This window comes from Rhamphochromis longiceps, linkage group LG3 (genome assembly GCF_057381845.1).
Source record: "Rhamphochromis longiceps isolate RC_006_pf linkage group LG3, R_longiceps_female_GT1.1, whole genome shotgun sequence".
Taxonomy (NCBI): Eukaryota; Metazoa; Chordata; class Actinopteri; order Cichliformes; family Cichlidae; genus Rhamphochromis; species Rhamphochromis longiceps.
In genome coordinates, this window is record NC_140559.1 from 6,733,387 (window position 1) to 6,750,982 (window position 17,596).

Sequence of the window (17,596 nt, forward strand, 5' to 3'; positions counted from 1 at the left end):
CATATGGTGTCTCTGACTGCTCTTCCATCTTGTATGTCCATGGGAGGGTCAGGATGTTCATGGTTTGGATCACTGCTGATGTTTGGTTCAGAAGGACAGTGTTCTCCTCTAATTGTGGCAATGTTGTGAAGAATCACACATGCCACAATAATGTCACATGCCCTTTCTGGGGTGACCCTGAGTCTTTGCAGGCACTGGAACCGGGCCTTAAGCATTCCGATAGTCATTTCAACTCTGGCTCTTGTCCTGCAATTAGCCAGATTATATCGCTGCTGTGGGCCCGGTTCAGGGTCAGAGTAAGGGGTAAGCAAATAGGGTAAACATGGATACCCCCTATCACCAAGCAAGTAGCCAGTGAACTCTCCTAAGACAGAAGGATACACTTCAGTTCAAATGTCCCTGAAGCAATTGGTCTTTATATATTTTAAAGTATTTTCAACTCACCATGTCCAAATTTTGTGCTCAGTGTACATTCACGGAATATTTGTGAGTCATGGACAGAGCCTGGCCACTTGGCTTCCACATTTGTGATAATGTTGGCAGCATCACATATGATCTTCACAGTGCAGAGAACACAAATTAGCATCCATTACTATGATGAAATAATTTGTTAGTTTGAAATGCTACAGGGAACTATGTACCTGTACATTAATGCTGTGGAAAGACTTCCTGTTCACATAGTCTCCTTCATTTACTGAAGGAGCAATGATTGGAATGTGAGTACCATCTATACAGCCAATCACGCCTGGGAACCCTGAAAATAAATGTAAAATTTAAGTAGTAGTTCAAGTATCACCACATCATAAATTAAGTTTTGGTCATCCTGATACCTGCAATTTTGTGGCATCCCTCTTTGATGAATCTTGTGGGTCTATGACCGGGGAACACCACAAACGAGTACAGGAGACGTTTCAGTGCAACTGTAACATTCCTGACTGCCCGACAGACGGTAGCCTTGGAAACGTGCTCAGCGTCACCAATATTATACAGAAAGCTCCCGTTTGCAAAAAACCGAAGTGCAATACAAATAATATGTACAGAACTGAGAGCATGTCCGCGATGTGTCACATGCGTAATATATGGCCTGAGGATGTTATCCAAATAAATTATAGATTGTGCTGAGAAACGGTAACGTTCGCACAGACAATCATCAGGAAATGATAAAATGTCCAAACGCGCTCTGATCACTCTCTCCCGGCGGAGAGCTCTGCGGAGAATTTGGGCTTCACGATCTACTGGCTCTTCAAGGAAGTGGCACGCCATGTCCGACACTTCCTACTGTCAGGTTTCCGACAAAGGGGCGGAGACAGTCAGGGTTAGTTGTAGTAAACCTGCTAGGGGGCAGGTTAGCTTCACGGCGTGTGTCGTCATAGTGACTCACTCAGGCTTCAGCTGAACTCGCTTTGTGAAACCGAAAACCCAGAGTTTTCGTTAACTCAGGGTATACTTACTCAGTTTTTCCACTAAACCGGCTTCCTGAAACAGGGCCCTGCTCGAAATTCCGTCTCCACCATTGCTCGACGCTGCGTGTACAGAGCAGGTAGTGCAACAATAGAAAAATAGTTGCGGGACGGCACTGTGTAGCGTTTGTCTAAGGTGTTGATCGTTTTCCTAAATCCCTCGTTTTGCACAGTGTTGATGGAGCCATATCTTTGGTCAGGTGATAAGTGATAGCCTCCGTGATGTCTTTGTGCCTGCGGGAGTTCGACGTGTATAGGGAAGCGCTGTATAAGGTTCCCGTTATTGATGTTTGGGTGGTTGACCGGGACGGATTTTCTGCTGTCACTTTCTCGTCATCCCTGACGTGCTCTCCATTGTTGTTTCCCTGCTAATTTTAGCATCACATGGCACAGCTTCTGTATCACGTGGTATAAGGCTCCGCCCTTGTCATTTGTTGAGCAGGAAGAGTGGGCGCTTGTTTTCATGCAGAGTACGTCCCGGATCAAAATGCGGTACATTTGATCCCTGTTGTCTTTGCTTGATGATTGGTTTGAGTCTTGACAATCCACATTGCTGGCGTTGCATCTTTCAATGCCAGCAATGGCAGGTATCAGTGCTCAAACCTTTTGTGTTTGTTTCCAACAAGTTGCCCACCTCGGGAAACAAAAATGTGTTCTTTTACTTGTCAGATGAACATATGAGACACTTTGACTCTTCAGTGCAGTGTGGAGCCTAACAAAGATCTGTTTTGTGTCCCAGCTGATCAGCAGGAGGAGGAGAGTCTGACGGAGCAGCAGAGGAACATTTTCAGCTACTTGGACTCAGCTCAGCCACTACAGAGGAAACAATGAGCTCAACACAGAAGGTGACAGACAGAGCAGGACCATATGACCAAAGATATTTATCACCATATACATTTGAACATTTGCCATAACGATGTAGCTGACGATAGAATTGACACCAGACAAAATACTTTACAGCTGCACAACTTTATTAAAAACCCATCAATGTATTTTCACTGAAACAAGCAGCTGTTGTTTATGTGCATTAAAGTTATATAAAAATGTAACAGTGCAAATGCAAATTCCTCGCTGACAGTTTAACCAAAAGGCGTTTCCAGTGGAAACTGGCCGACACATCCTGAGCATAACCATGTATAATATCCACTAAACTTCAGAAGAGGTTATACAGTCGTGGCCAAAAGGTTTGAGAATTGCATAAATATTGGAACCTGGAGAAGTTGCTGCTTAAGTTTTTATAATAGCATTTTGCCTGCACTCCAGAATGTTATGAGGAGTGATCAGATGAACTGCATCGTCCTTCTTTGCCATGAAAACGAACTTAATCCCCAAAAAGCCTTACCACTGCATTTCATTGCTGTCATCAAAGGACCTGCTGAGACCATTTCAGTGATCGTCTTCTTAACTCAGGTGAGAATGTTGGCGAGCACGAGGCTGGAGATCATCATGGCTGTATCCCGATTCAGGTTCTGCAGCTTTAAAGTCCTCAAGGGCCGCGTACTCAAAGACCGCTAAGGCCGAAGTGCGAGGCTCATAGGCTCGTGAAATGGGACGTCTAGCCTCCGTCGCGCGGCCCAGGTTGCCTAGCAACCATGATACTAAACAGCTGGAAACGTTTCATACAGCTTTGTTTGACAGAAATGAAGGAGAACATATTTAGTTCATTTGTTTCTACATGAGCTCTGTGTGATTTGATGAGTATCTGAGGCTGAGACCACAGGACTGTGAAACATGATTGTTGGGCTTCATTTCTGTGCTGAATAGTCGTTTAAGATTAGCTGTAAATAACAATTAGCTGATGTTGTTCATGAGACTAAAGTCATCTCACTGTGGTAATGTAAATATAATATGGCCAATATTATAGTTATTATATTAATCACTTCACTCACAGACAAGTATCTGTGACAGTGTGTATATAGATGTATCATATATAAGAGACAAATATTGACAAATATTGACTTTAGGTTTCCGAACATTAAACTTGTTGCTGCCTTTCATAGTGTGTAACTTGAAGGCCCTGAGTACTTTCTCCCACACTGGAAACACTGGGATGATCACATTATTTGAACATTACCTAATAAGACTGATTCAGCACAGACAGTTATGTTAAACTTTCCTAGCAGTCCTTCACAAACAGGGAACAGTCTGTCTATTCTCTCCATCTGTCAGCTCCTGCTGGCTCTTCCTCCTCCTCTTCCTCACACACTGCTGAGTTTGTCCTGGTGGATCATCAGGGCTGCAAAGCCTCACAGATGATGTGCAGCAGTGGGTCCCTCAGTCTGTCCTCACTCTGGACACTTGCAGTCGTCACACATGGAAATCAAATGTGTGATAAGCTGCAGGATTCAAACACAAGTGTAACTTATAAACACATGTTCATACTTTTATTCCACAATCAGAGAGAAAGAAACAGAGAGAGAGTGCAGGGCAGACAGACAGGTGACAGTCTCAGGTGTACACACTGCTACACAACAGCACCAGAGAAGCAGGATTTAGTGTTTGTGTTATTACGAGTGTAAACAAGAAGAGTTCCAGATGGTGCAGTGGACACATGTGTGACTGCTGTGATTAAAGCATCTTTCTTTCAGCTTAACGAGTGAACCGTCAGCTCGTTCAAACACACGTTAAAGTGCGTTTGGCTCAACACCACCGAACAGAGGCAGCAATATAACACAGCTAACATTAACAGTGCAGTGAATCCTGCTTGTGCCGTGATGTTCAGGACTGCAAACCGAGCAGCATCATTGATTTTCAGCTTGTTGTGTTTGTGGATATATGACTGACTTTAATTATCCACAAAATCATCACATTCTCTGTCAGATTAAGGTCGACTATTGAACGGCGTATATTTTAAAGGCTTTAAAACCAAGTTAACCCTGAAAGTACAAACATCACTAATGTCACATAACTCTGCCGACAAGGCATAGCTATGGCTATGAAATGCTCTTTGTGTATCACTTCTTCATTATGAAAGATGTCATTAATGCACTAGTAATGTCTCATCTGGAGTATTGTTCAATCATTTGGTCAGCAGCTAATAAGACAGATCTTAACAGACTTCAGTTAGTCCAGAATAAGGCGTCCAGATTAGTGTGAAGATGTTCATACTATACTAATATTGATAAAATGCATAATAACCTTTCTTGGCTTCCTGTACAGGCTAAAATATTCTATGGCTTACTTGTAGTTCTAAAGAAAGCAATTCTGTTAAACACACCACATTTATTCTGCTCAGCTGCAGTATCCAGATGAAATACATCATCATATTACACAGTTTTCAACAAACTGCAATTTAGTAAATGCTCGAGTTAAAAGTAACGTTTTGTAAAACTGTTACATTTAGAGCAACTTTTAAGTGGAATAAGTTGCCTTAAAAAATTAGAGAATTATTCAAAACTTCAATGAACACTTAAAAGCCGATTTACAGAGCTTTTAGTTGTTGTAAATATTGTAAGACATGATTTGTTTTTGAAATTTGTGTAATGTGCCTCAATGTTATTGATATTCATCATCAACATCATCAACTTTATTTATAAAGCACTTTAAAACAACCACAGCTGACACAAAGTGCTGTACATTGGAACTGTAACATAAAATTACATGAGATATAAATAAAACACAAATAAAAGAAGAGTGAAATCATTAATTAAACAACTACTTCAATTAAAAGAGAAACTAAGTCTCACTGAGGTTAAAAGCCAAGGAATAAAAGTGGGTTTTAAGACGTGATTTAAAAGTGGACAGTGAAGGGGCCTCTCTAACGTGCATGGGCAAATGATTCCATAACTTTGGAGCCACAATAGAGAAGGCCCCGCCCCCTCTGAGCTTCCTCCTGGATCTCGGTACCTCCAGGATCAGCTGGTCAGCTGACCTGAGAGACCGACAGGGTGTGTGGAGATGAAGAAGCTCAGTGAGGTAAGGCGGGGCAAGACTGTGAAGGCATTTAAAAACAAACATAAGAATTTTAAAATGAACTCTAAAAGACACAGGCAGCCAGTGCAGAGAGGCCAGCACGGGGGTTATATGCTCTCTTTTTTTGAGTTCCTGTTAGGAGTCGTGCAGCCGCATTTTGAACCAGCTGCAGACGTGAGAGCAATGACTGACTGACCCCCACATAAAGTGAGTTACAGTCGTCCAGGCGGGAAGAAATAAAAGCATGGATCACTGTTTCAAGGTGCTGCCTCGAAAGAAAAGATTTTACTCTTGCCAGTCGCCTTAAATGATAAAAACCGGACTTCACCACTGCTCTGATTTTGTTGTCCAATTTAAAATCACTGTCCAACTTAAAACCAAGGTCAGTAACAACAGATTTAAAATAGACTTCCAGGGATCCTAAAACAACAGGGGAGGACTCACAGGGACCACTGGGTCCAAACACCAACAGCTCTGTTTTCTTTTCATTAAAATTTAAAAAGTTTAGAACCAACCAAGCTTTAATGTCATCTAGACAAGTCAAGAGAGGTTTTATGGAGATGCCATCCTTGTGTTTTAGTGGCAAATAAATTTGGCAGTCATCGGCATAACAATGAAATGAGATCCCATGCCTTCTAAGGATAGAACCCAGAGGCAATAGATACAGTGAAAAGAGCAGTGGCCCTAAAATTGAGCCCTGTGGGACGCCGCATGACAGAGGAGCAGAAGACGATTCGTAACCGAGAAGGCTGACAGAGAAATATTATTATTATTATTATTGATTGCTTATATTTGAACAGTTGTGAAACCTCACTGTGGATGTAAGAGTGAAATTATGTGGATATCTTGAATCCACTTCATTGTGTAATATTTTATGTGAGTATTTGACGGAAGACGAGCAACATCTGTTGTGGAAGCTAACGGGGTTCCTTTAGAATAAACAAACATAGGATTTATTATCACTGAATAATTATGTATAAATCTATACAAATTATAGAAATATGTAATAGGAAACAACAAAATAATCTTAATTATAAAATAGTGTGTGTGTGTGTGTGTGTGTGTGTGCGTGTGTGTGTGTGTGTGTGTGTGTGTGTGTGTGTGTGTGTGTGTGTGTGTGTACAATCAGGAGGGATGGGCATGATTTTAGTGTTTGAACAGTCATGAATTATCTTTAACAGCAGGTTGGATGTAATGTGTTAGAACTACCAGCAGGTGGGGATAAGAGACCTTTAAGGTGTTTGGTGCCACGCTCCACCTTCAGGTTTAAAACTAGTGTTAATGGAGTTTGAAGGTTGAGTTTGTTCCACGACTGCATTTCACTCACTGCCTCTGTTTGTATCTCTGTCACTGCAGGACCAACATGGAGCCAGAAGTCAGCGCTCTCAGGAGGCCGACAAACCTCACAGAAGAAAGGGAGAGAAAAAACACACCTGTGACGAGTGTGGGAAGGGTTTTACTGTGAGGGCTAAACTAAAACGGCATCAGGTCATCCACACTGGAGAGAGACCGTTCAGCTGTGACTTGTGTGGAAAGTCTTTTTCCTTGAAGGATTCCCTAAAACAACACCAACTCATCCACAGTGGAGTTAAAGCGTACAGCTGTGATCAGTGTGGCAGAGCTTTTACTCACAGTAGCCACTTACAGAGTCATCTAGTTACCCACTCTGGAATTAAGCCATACAGCTGTGACGAGTGTGGGAAGGGTTTTACTCTGAAGGCTAAACTAAAACAGCATCAGGTCATCCACACTGGAGAGAGACCGTTCAGCTGTGACTTGTGTGGAAAGTCTTTTTCCTTGAAGGGTTACCTAAAACAACACCAGCTCATCCACAGTGGAGTTAAAGCGTACAGCTGTGATCAGTGTGGCAGAGCTTTTACTCACAGTAGCAGCTTACAGAGTCATCTAGTTACCCACTCTGGAATTAAGGCATACAGCTGTGACATCTGTGGAAAAACTTTCAGCCAGAGAGGGAGCCGAAATATACACCTACGCATTCACACCAGACATGATGTGTACTGCTGTGAACAGTGTGGCAAACAGTTTACAACAGACGCACACTTACAACAACACATATTTACCCACACTGAGGAGAGACCTTATCAATGTGACCTGTGTGAGAAGACTTTTAAATCTCCACATCACCTGAGACAACACCAACAGATCCACACCAGAAAGAGACTCTACAAGTGCAGCTATTGTGAGGTATGTATTTATATTGTTATCTTGTCATTTTAGCCTGACTGTTTGGAACAACTCTGCTCATTAAACTGTGTTAGCAATTCTACTGCATGGAAAAGCAGCTCTGAGTGATTATTCAGATTTTCCTTTCAGTTATGATTTTAGTATTACTGTAGTATTATGGTGGTAGTATTGTAGTTATTGCAGCCCAGTAAACAGAGTGTGTTAACTGAAACAGTCAAATGTAGTTGGACGTCTGCAGAGATGCTCTTTATTTCAGGCGACGTTCAGGATACAAATGTTGAAGGACTGACTTACACTGTCTTTGTGTCTTTGTTTAGAAGCAGAGCGACACAGATGGATCCAGTTCTCAACCCTGTCATCACTGTTGTGGTGGGAAAGACTTTCATTGTGACCTCTGTGGAAAAACTTTCCGTCGGCAAAAGACCCTAAAACTACATCAACGTAGACACACTGGAGACAAACTGAAATACTGCAAAGAATGTGAGAGAAGCTTCACCACACCAAGTGAGTTAAAAAAACATGAACTGATTCACAGTGGGGTTAAAAAGCACCTCTGTGATCAGTGTGGGTCATCCTTCACCACTGCATGGGACCTTAAAACACACAAACGAGTCCACACAGGAGAGAAACCACACAAGTGCAGACACTGTGAGAGAAGCTTCTCACAGTCAGGTAATCGTAACATTCATGAACGTGCACACATGGAAGGAAACTACAGCTGTGACCAGTGTGACAAGAGCTTCAGGAATCTCAGTTCATACTCTGCACACAAACGATCCCACGTTACTAATAAACTGTTTCACTGTTACCAATGTGCCCAAACATTCACCTCATTGTCTGCTCTGTGCAAACATCAGCGCGATCACTCAGGGCTGAAATCACTCCCATCACTGGATCACAGTGAATCTGAAGACACAGAAAGATCCTCTGGTCAGACTCAAAAAGCTTGAGATCAGGCTCCACAGAGTTCAGATAGAATCATTTAAACTTGTGTTGAACTGAACTGGTTGCTGGGATGAACTTCTACATAATACAGATCTACATGGGATCTTCTTTTCTGTTGTTTTACTGAGTCAGTTTTGTCCTTTTTTCTCTGTCCTGGTTTTGCTCGTCTGTAAATGATTGAAACTCAGTCAAATAGTTCATTGTTCTCCAGCAAAACGTTTTGGAAACTCATGTTTAACCTTTAAAACTCTGACATGTTTTAGCACACAAGGCTTCATCGGGGAGTTCACTCATGATTGGACCATGAGAACAAAGGTTTGTAGTTCTTTCAAAGAGAGTCTTGGAGATGTTTGATGTTTCTGTTTTTCTGAAACCACCTGAAAGAAAAACTATTTTTCTTGCTTTATGTAGTGTGGAAGTTTTTAATGTTTCTTCATCTGTGATGTTCTTGAATGTGTTCACGTGAAGATGGTACAAATAAACTGTCCTTTCAGCTTTAGCTCCTAATTTATTCATTATTTATGGATGTAGCACAGCAGCCGTCTCTTGATTAACACATGGAGGGCTCGGGATCTGATGGTGTCGTCTCCCTAATTTGCCCACTCAGTAAATCTCACTCATGGCCAAGAAATTGAAATAAACCTTGTTTCCCTGCTGGATACTGATCCACTGTAACTCTGCTCCTCCTTCCTGTTTAGGATTTCTGTGGCTGAAGTAAAATTCCCTCCATCCATCACTTATCCCAGCTAACCCAAAGTGACGTTCCCCCCCAGGGGAACGTAACAAGTGGGGGCTCGTCCGTGATCTTTGAAAAGGGAGTTCTGTGTTGGATTTGGTTTTCTTTTTGATTATCTCGCTTTGGCACCTTTTAGAGATTAATAACTTCCCAGTTAAGGTAGGTGAGTGCCCAGCTGAGCTTTTTAAGTTCCTCCTTCGGGCAGTCTTTTGTTTTTTTGCCTTTGTTGTTTTTGGAGTAATCCTGGGTGGGGATTAATTCTCTGTCGGGGGTAAGCAATTCAGGGCTCCGGTCGCTGAAGTTCTGCCTTTAAAGTTGCCTCGAGCCCAGCACGCTCCGGAAGATAGACAGGGCAAGGTTTTGGAACTGGGTAAGTTGTTTTGTTAACGTGTGTGTGGCGTGAGGTACGTTGGTCAGCTAAAGTAAGTTGTGTGTGGTCTGTTAACTGTCTTAATTAGGTTGTGGTTTGCTAACTCTTCACCATCCCCAAAATGGTTGACACAGCTGCTAGTGTACAGGTGTCTAGAGGCTTGTTTGTGAGCAATAACATTCACCTGGTTCCAGACTTCTGTGAATCCAGTGTTCACAGCTTTTTCAGTGTGTTCAAACGCCTGGCAACTGCACTGCAGTAGCCTCAAGATGTGTGGGGGGTGATGTTGCTGTGTCGGTTGACAGGTAAGGCTCAAGAAGCGTGTTCTGGTCTGTCTAGGCAGGACGGCCTGGTTTATGGAAAGATCAAAAGTGCCATCCTCCAAGCCTATGAACTGGTACCTGAGGCCTATAGGCAGCATTTTCGAGGGTTGGAGTTGGCGCAGGGACAGTTCTATCTTGACTTCGCCAGGGAGAAGGCGAGGCTCTTTGATAGGTGGTGTGCGGCAAGCCAGGTTAATGATGTGGGGTCCATATGTGAGCTTATGCTGGTGGAGGATTTTAAAAACTCTGTCCCTAAGTCTGTGGCCCTTTATTTAAGTGAACAGAGGGTTACAACTCTACAGCAAGCTGCCACCCTGGCAGATGAGTTTAAGCTGACTCATACAGCAAGTGCGGTAGGACAGGATATCCCTCTGCACTATAGCGCAGCCTGGACAGGTAAAAGTGGGCCAGCTAAGAAGGAAAATGCAGTTATGGTGTTAAGACCTAGGCCCAAACTGTGTTTTTTCTGTCACAAGCCTGGCCATGTGGTTGCCAATTGTGTCAAACTGGCACTCAAACAGAAAGCCCACTCAACACAAAAGGGGCCTGTTTTGAGAAAAGGCTCTCAAACTGACAAGCTTGCCAGGCCTACGGAAAGGCTAAACCTGGAGCATAATTGCTTGGTAGCACCCCGTAATCAGTGTACGAGGCCAACTAACCCTGAGCTGCCGCTGGTTGATCCTTTCTCCGGTTCATGTTCAAAACCACCCTTCAGATCTGCACCCCTTGCTAACAAGTAGGTCTGTGTTTCAGCGAAGCCTGCTAGCTGCCTGCTGGGTTCTCCACACGTGATAGTTCGAAGCCCTGGCTATCCCATGGGACACTGTTTCAAGGGTTTGGGGCCACTCTCTGGGAATGTTGTGAACCCACTGAGATGGGATTGGCAGCTCCCGCAGGCAATGCCTATGTCACGGCGACGGATGGCCGGTACTGAATAGGACCCAGGTGCAGAAACCCAGAGCGGAGACGGTAGATGATTTAATAGTTTATTACGGTTAAGTGCAAGGGGAACAAAAAAAGGGAAACGTGGCAAAGACAGAAAATGACGAGACGTGGAGCCTTGGTGTGGCGTGCCCAGGGGAACGTGGCTAGGGCGAGGGAACGAGGCCTGAGAAGTGGAACGGAGCTGAGTGGGGAACAGTCACACTGAGGGGAGAGGATATAGAAGTTAGGCAGGTAGTGAAGGCAGCTCAGAAGTGGCCAGTATAAGAGCAGCAATTCTTACTTTGCAGTTAGGGACCTGGAGTGTTTGAGAGGGGGATGATGAAGATCCAGGGGAGGCTGAGTGGCGTGGAAAGGCTGACCTGAGATCCGGGGCTCCAGATGGAGTGTGATGGCAGGAGGGCAGGCAGGTGAGGCACAGAGGGATTTCCAAAATGATCATTAGGTATTCCGAGTCCGGAGGTGGAGTGAGCCAGGGTGGGTACAGCGACTGTAGCACAAAAGAGTCTTAGTTAGTAAGATGAATCACAGCGAGAACTTGAAACACAAGACCTGTTACCAACATGGGTTGATGACGAACTGGCAGTGAGTGAACATCGATGTGTGGTTTAAATCCCTCTGGCTTGATAGCCTGCAATAGGCTCCAGGTGTGCAGGAGCTGGAGTTGGCCCTGCCCAGGGGCGGATCCCAGGTCAGTTCAGGAGCCTAATGGAAACTCCAGCCACCCACCGTAGACCATGACAGCCTAACCGGTGCTATGGGGTTTGGTAGGTGGAAAGCCTGCAATTTCTTCATGAAACGGCTATGGACTCACTTTGTGTTATCGTAAATTTGACAAACCATGGGTTTGCATTTATGGGAGGGGGTGTTACGGCCCTAGCAGGGCCTCTCTCTCTCCTGAGGATGCCTGTGTGGGAGTGTCCCACTACCTCCTGCCCGAGGTGCCACCTTTCCCTCCTGTACAGCTGACTCCCATCAGCAATTAAAGGTATTTAAGCCCAGAGCAGGGTGAGCTCTGGGCCAGAGTGCCATTTGTGTGGGTACAGCTAGTGAGCTGAGTGTTTTTGCGGTGTTTCCAGCTGGTGAGCTGTGTTTTGTGGTTTTCAGCTAGTGAGCTGCGTTTTCCTTTTGACATTTTGCATTACTGACCAACGCCTGAGTTTTGTTTGTGTTACTCTTATGGTGATAGCGGCTTGTCCGTCTCTTTTAGTTGAATTACTTCAATAAAACTGTTTTATTTAACTGTTTTGCCTCCTTGACTCTTTTTTCTGACCCGGTCACTTTTGTTACTTCCCCCTCCCCGCCTAGACCCTCCCTCCCCCCCCCCCCCACAGGGGAACGTATTACGAATGGAAGCATGTTTAAAAAACACAATGTGAGAGAGACGTTGAGGTCCTTAGAAGTTACCCTGGGTTTTTCTGTCACCCTGCTAGATGTTACACACCTTGTTATTGGACTGATTTCTAAACCTAAAAACATTATTTGTAGTTGTTATTCTTAGTTGTTCTGCTGCCTAAATACCACAGGGTCTGATTATGAAGTTATTGAGCTGCACATACTTTACGACCTGCTTAAGTTCGAGGTCACAGCGTCTGTAGAGCAGCTGGAACATAATGAAGTCTACAAGGTTAAAGTTTTCTCTTCAGTTATTGTTCTTTCTGCTGCTTGGTTTGATGGATCTGAGAGCTTTTGTTTTTATTATTGTTATTATAATTATCATGAATATTTTACTCTCTAGAAGCTTTAAAATAGTGTTTGTGTTTGAAAAAATTGATTTAAGAATTGAACAGAAACATCTGTCCTTCTGAAAATCGCCCAAAGGCACGGAGACAAAGTCAAAGGATGCAACCTGTAACTTTCTCTTCCTTCATGTCAGGACCATCATCCATGATTTATATAAAATGCATATAGCAACAGTAGCACTTTAGTTTGGACTTTATGATTTCTGTAACTGGAAAATATTATTTTGTTTAAAGACAGAAGTGACCGCATTGTTGCAACATCAAAGGGAAATATTAATTAATTAGCATCAAGTATATTTGTTGCTTAAGCGTTTGCACTATAACTTAAGTAGGATTATAACTTTTAAGGAAGGAAAGATTTCAGATATTTAGTTCACTGTTTCAGTTATTTTATATTATTTAAACATTTACGTTGGTCAAATATGATGCTCTAAATCAAATAAAAGTTTGAAAATAAATGATGTATTTTTAAATGCTGCAACAAATGTTCACAAAAAGTAACTATAATTAAAACCAGTTAAACAAAATCAAATGTTTGAATCATGCTTAACCAAATGCCAGGCTGGAGAGCTGAACCTAAAGTATACGTAGAAAGATTTCAACATGTGAGCAGTTTTTAATGTTTTTATCACATATAAATGTCACAGCAGTGGGTCCTGGCCCAATGCTTTGTGTTTTTGGTTTTCTTTGACTCTTGTTTTTCTTGCTTTTTGTTCTTCTTATTTATCAGGCTCTCAGTAATCTTAGTTCTCCCTCCCTCAGTGTTCATTTCAGCCTGTGTTTAGTTTCTGTTCCCGTGTCCCACGTTTCATCGTTTCATGTCGAGTCAGCCCTGTCTCTCTGTTTCCTGTGTCTCCCCAGTCAGCCCCGCCTCCCTCGGGCACTCATGTGTGATACAGAGTAATAAACCTGACTACATTTGCTACACTCGCTTTATTACCTGTTACTTTAAAATTCATACACTAATTATGTCTGCCCATCTCTCTAATGTGAAGGTCAAAGGTCAACATCCCAGTGACATAAGAATAATCCCAAAGGGGCAAAGGCAGCGGTTAATTTAGCACATTTAGCATTAAGGGTACAGCAAGGATATACTTTTACTTATTGTGGCAGGGGTGTGGTCTCTGGCCTGCTGCAGTGGAGGCTGGTGGCGGGACGTTGGACGGCACAGGTGAGGGTGATGGAGCTCATGACTCTCCCCTTTATAGTGACGGAGGAGACTGGCGTGGGGGAAGCGTGTAGTGGAGGAAGTGGCGGGACGTCGCTATGTGACTGCAGACTAAATTGGGCTGCATTGAGTTCATGACTTTTCTTTTATCCCGCCGCCTACGCATCACTGTGAGAGTTAATATGAGATCTCTCTCTGTGGAAAAATAACTTTAAATCCCACTGACGTGTGTATAAATCTATATACGTATAACGTCCCTCTGGGCAGCAACTTAAAAAAACAACTTTTTTTGAAGTGTTGTGAACGCAGCGCGCTGGGGCGAATGTCGGCGTTTGCCCAATAGAAAGGAGGAAGCCAGCCAGGCACAGGAAAGAAAGAAACACTCCAGGGCAACGCTGCTGGAACTTTGACTCATTGAGAAATGTTTCCCTGCTTGCATCAAGCCCGGCTGGTGTCCCCTGAGATCCATATCCCACCCTGATTGGTGGGTTAATTCAGCTCCGCCCACAACACTGTAAAGTGTCATACATTATCAAACTAACATTACATTTTCACATTAAGGTGGGGCCAAAAACTATCGTCCTGCGGGCCGCAATTGGCCCACGGGCCGCGAGTTTGAGACCCCTGGTGTAGGAGGACACCTACTCTGCGTCTGGTTAAGTATAAGAGCCCTTTGTTAGGGGGACCGCTGGACTCTTAGCACCAGCTTTGGGGTCACAGGGTCACATCTGGAACACACACACACACTATGCACAGACTGGTACTCTTTGTTCATACCTGTGTAAGACGTCATATGTTAATGAACTTGTGCATATTCATGTAAGCTCAATAAAGAGCAGTGTTACGAGGGAGCAGACGAGAGCGACTGAGGTCAAGTGAAGGAACGGCGCTGTCACAGTTCTCTCCCTCATCAATTGTCTGGTTCCAGCGGTGGGTCTGTGCTAGACGACCCATCACCAGCTTTTTCCACTGGTTACCAGTACGTGGTAGAATCCACTTCCAGATCTGGTTGTCTTTAAATCTGTGAATGGATTGGCTCCATCTTATCTCTCTTTAACAAAAGAATCCAAGTGGAGCCCTCAGGTCTGCAGATAAGCAGCTTCTGACCAGAACTAGACGTAAAAACAGAGGTGAGCTTTATCGATGGCTGCAGCCAAACTCTGGAACAGTCGCCCTTCACATCAGGTCGTCACCAACACTGGACATTTTTAAAAGCCGGTTGGAAACACATTTGTACTCTGTAGCTTTCAATCCTGACCAGTCTTTATAGTCATTACTGTGTATGTTTCCTATTTTCTCTCTACTCTGTGCAGCACTTTGGCTCAAGCTGTTTTTAAATGTGCTGATAAATAAATGTAGATTTCTTTGAATAAAACAGTGGAGCCGAGCTTTGAGCTCAGTGTGTAACAGTGTGTGTGTGAGAGCCATGTAATGTCCATGTGTGCATGCTGACTGTGCTGCTCTGACCCCCCTCCTCCTTTCAGGGTGGAGCCTGCTGGAGTCCGATGGTTGAGACCAGGTCTGAGGAAGTGTAAGTGTGTTTTTAATGGGATTCATGAAAACAAAGCAGCACACATTCAACCATCTTCATCATGTCAGGAGTCATCATCAAAGTGTCAATCAATGAACAGATGATGGATCAATAACTGCAGCTGGATTGTGTTTGTTCTCTCCATCAGATTCCTGTCAACTCACAATCGACACAAACACAGTGCACACAAAGCTCCAACTGTCTGACAACAACAGGAAGGTGACACGTGTGGAGGAGGTTCAGTCATATCCTGATCATCCAGACAGATTTGATGTTCCTCAGCTGCTGTGTAGAAATGGTCTGACTGGTCGCTGTTACTGGGAGGTCGAGTGGAGAGGAAACGTTTGTATATCAGTGAGTTACAGAAGCATCAGAAGGAAAGGAGGCAGTGATGACTGTGTGTTTGGATACAATGATCAGTCCTGGAGTCTGAGCTGCTCTGATGATGGTCCTTATTCTGTCAGGCACAATAACAGTCGAACATCCATCTCCTCCTCCTCCTCCTCCTCCTCCTCTGTCTCTAACAGAGCAGCAGTGTATGTGGACTGTCCTGCTGGCACTCTGTCCTTCTACAGAGTCTCCTCTGACACTCTGATCTACCTCCACACCTTCAACACCACATTCACTCAAACTCTTTATCCTGGGTTTATGGTCTGGTTTCCTGGTTCCTCAGTGTCCCTGTGCTGAGTGGAGTGTAAAGAGTGTCTCCTGTTACAGAAACACTCTGACTGTTGAACAGATAGTTCAGTCTGTACATGTCTGTCTCTTTCACTCACAAACACGTTTTCAGATTCATGGATTCAATCAGTTGATGTTTGAAACTCTTCTAAATGATTCCTTGTAAACTTCTTCCTCTTCAGTCACAAACAAACAGGAAGTGATGTCACATGTGTTCCTGTCCACACAGCAGAATGAGTCTATTGCTGACAGTGATGTACAAACAGAGTGAGCATTTCTGAGGCCCAAAATAAACTGAGTAGTTCACTGAATGAACAATGGACTGTGAGCTCAGTTCCTTCATCATTAGTATGGATTATATATGTATATGTATTATATTAGTATCATATATATCAGGTGCTGCTGCTTTCAGTCATTGTGCAAATGTGCTGTTTGTAAGGTTGTAAAGCTGCAGTCAGCTGAGACTGAAGAAGTCACCTGATCAGTGAGCAAACGTTTCTGAAAACGTCCAGATGAACAGAATCAACCTTTTGGGATCAGCCAGCAATGCAGCATCATTGTTGTTCAGCTTCAGAGGTTTGCAGGAATGAACTGATGACCAGAAACAGCTGCAAAGTCCAAGAAAATACCAGCTGGAGTTCAGCTGCATTTGAAGAAGTCAAAGAAAAGTAAGGATGGCAAAGGGTGACGTTTTCTTCCAAAGAACTGAAAACATGGTCGACGCCTCATTAGAAGAATCATCTGGACATTTGTGAGGAACTCTAACCAAGAAAGCAACGTCACACAGATCCAACAGACAGTTTCCATGACTGCAAGTGTTGAGTGGAAAAATGCTACATTGCATTATTGCATCCTCTCACCACAGGAGGCGCTGTTGGCACCACTGATTGCTGATCAGCTGTTCTCTGATGATCTGATTGATACTGTGAATAACGGGACTCACTGAACTCTGTGACACAGTGAAGATTACAGAGTTTAACTTCAACATCTGACTGACGTCACACAGACAGAAGGATGAACCAGTGAGGCACAGAACACAGTTACTGGAGATACTGGATCAGCTCCATGTGAACCTCTGATGGAGAAGCTGCTGAGCCAGAGAAACATCAGGACATGACAGCAGCTGCACTTATCTAACAACATGTAGCAGAGCTGATCTATGTTAGAGGATCTATCACAGCAGCTGAAGCCAAAGTCCAACACTGGATACCAGCTGAGCCTGTGCTGAGTGTAGTGTTACAGGAAAAGGGCAGAAACACTGGTAGCTCCCAGTGATGCTGACTGGGGCACAGAGCTGAATGATGCAGCATCAGGACACTGTTTCAGTCTGACTGACAGAGAAACCTGTAGCTGTATCTACATGTGAGGCAGAGGCCACACAAGCAGCTTTCTATGTTTCACAGTGACTGAGATCTTCAGTGGGGGTGGACATGCTCCTGTACAGACCTCTGAGGAGAACCAAGGTGCAGTCAAAGAGTCCAGTCTGTCCTCACAGATGTGAACATGTGCTTTCATCAGGTCTGCTGTCAGCTAGCAGGCTCACATCAGAATCACTGTTCCTGAAAAACACAGTCTGTGTGACAT

The 17,596-nt window shown here is 43.8% G+C and overlaps 1 protein-coding gene across 4 annotated transcripts in view; it reads left to right on the top strand.

Annotated features, from left to right (window-relative positions):
- LOC146672687 (uncharacterized) overlaps positions 1 to 16,275 on the top strand; it is a 35,096-nt gene extending 18,821 nt beyond the window's left edge. For 2 of the 4 annotated variants that reach the window (XM_085387807.1, XM_085387798.1), the window contains exons 2-5: positions 2,200 to 2,305; positions 2,724 to 2,870; positions 6,729 to 7,577; positions 7,895 to 9,021. In XM_085387807.1, the coding sequence (XP_085243933.1) occupies positions 2,288 to 2,305; positions 2,724 to 2,870; positions 6,729 to 7,577; positions 7,895 to 8,527 (1,647 nt within the window). In that variant the 5' untranslated portion in view covers positions 2,200 to 2,287 and the 3' untranslated portion in view covers positions 8,528 to 9,021. Of the gene's footprint in view, positions 1 to 2,199; positions 2,306 to 2,723; positions 2,871 to 6,728; positions 7,578 to 7,894; positions 9,022 to 15,287; positions 15,335 to 15,482 lie in introns of those variants that run through there. The other 2 variants (XM_085387828.1, XM_085387818.1) reach the window with 2 other exon arrangements.
- The last annotated feature ends 1,321 nt before the right edge of the window (positions 16,276 to 17,596 follow it).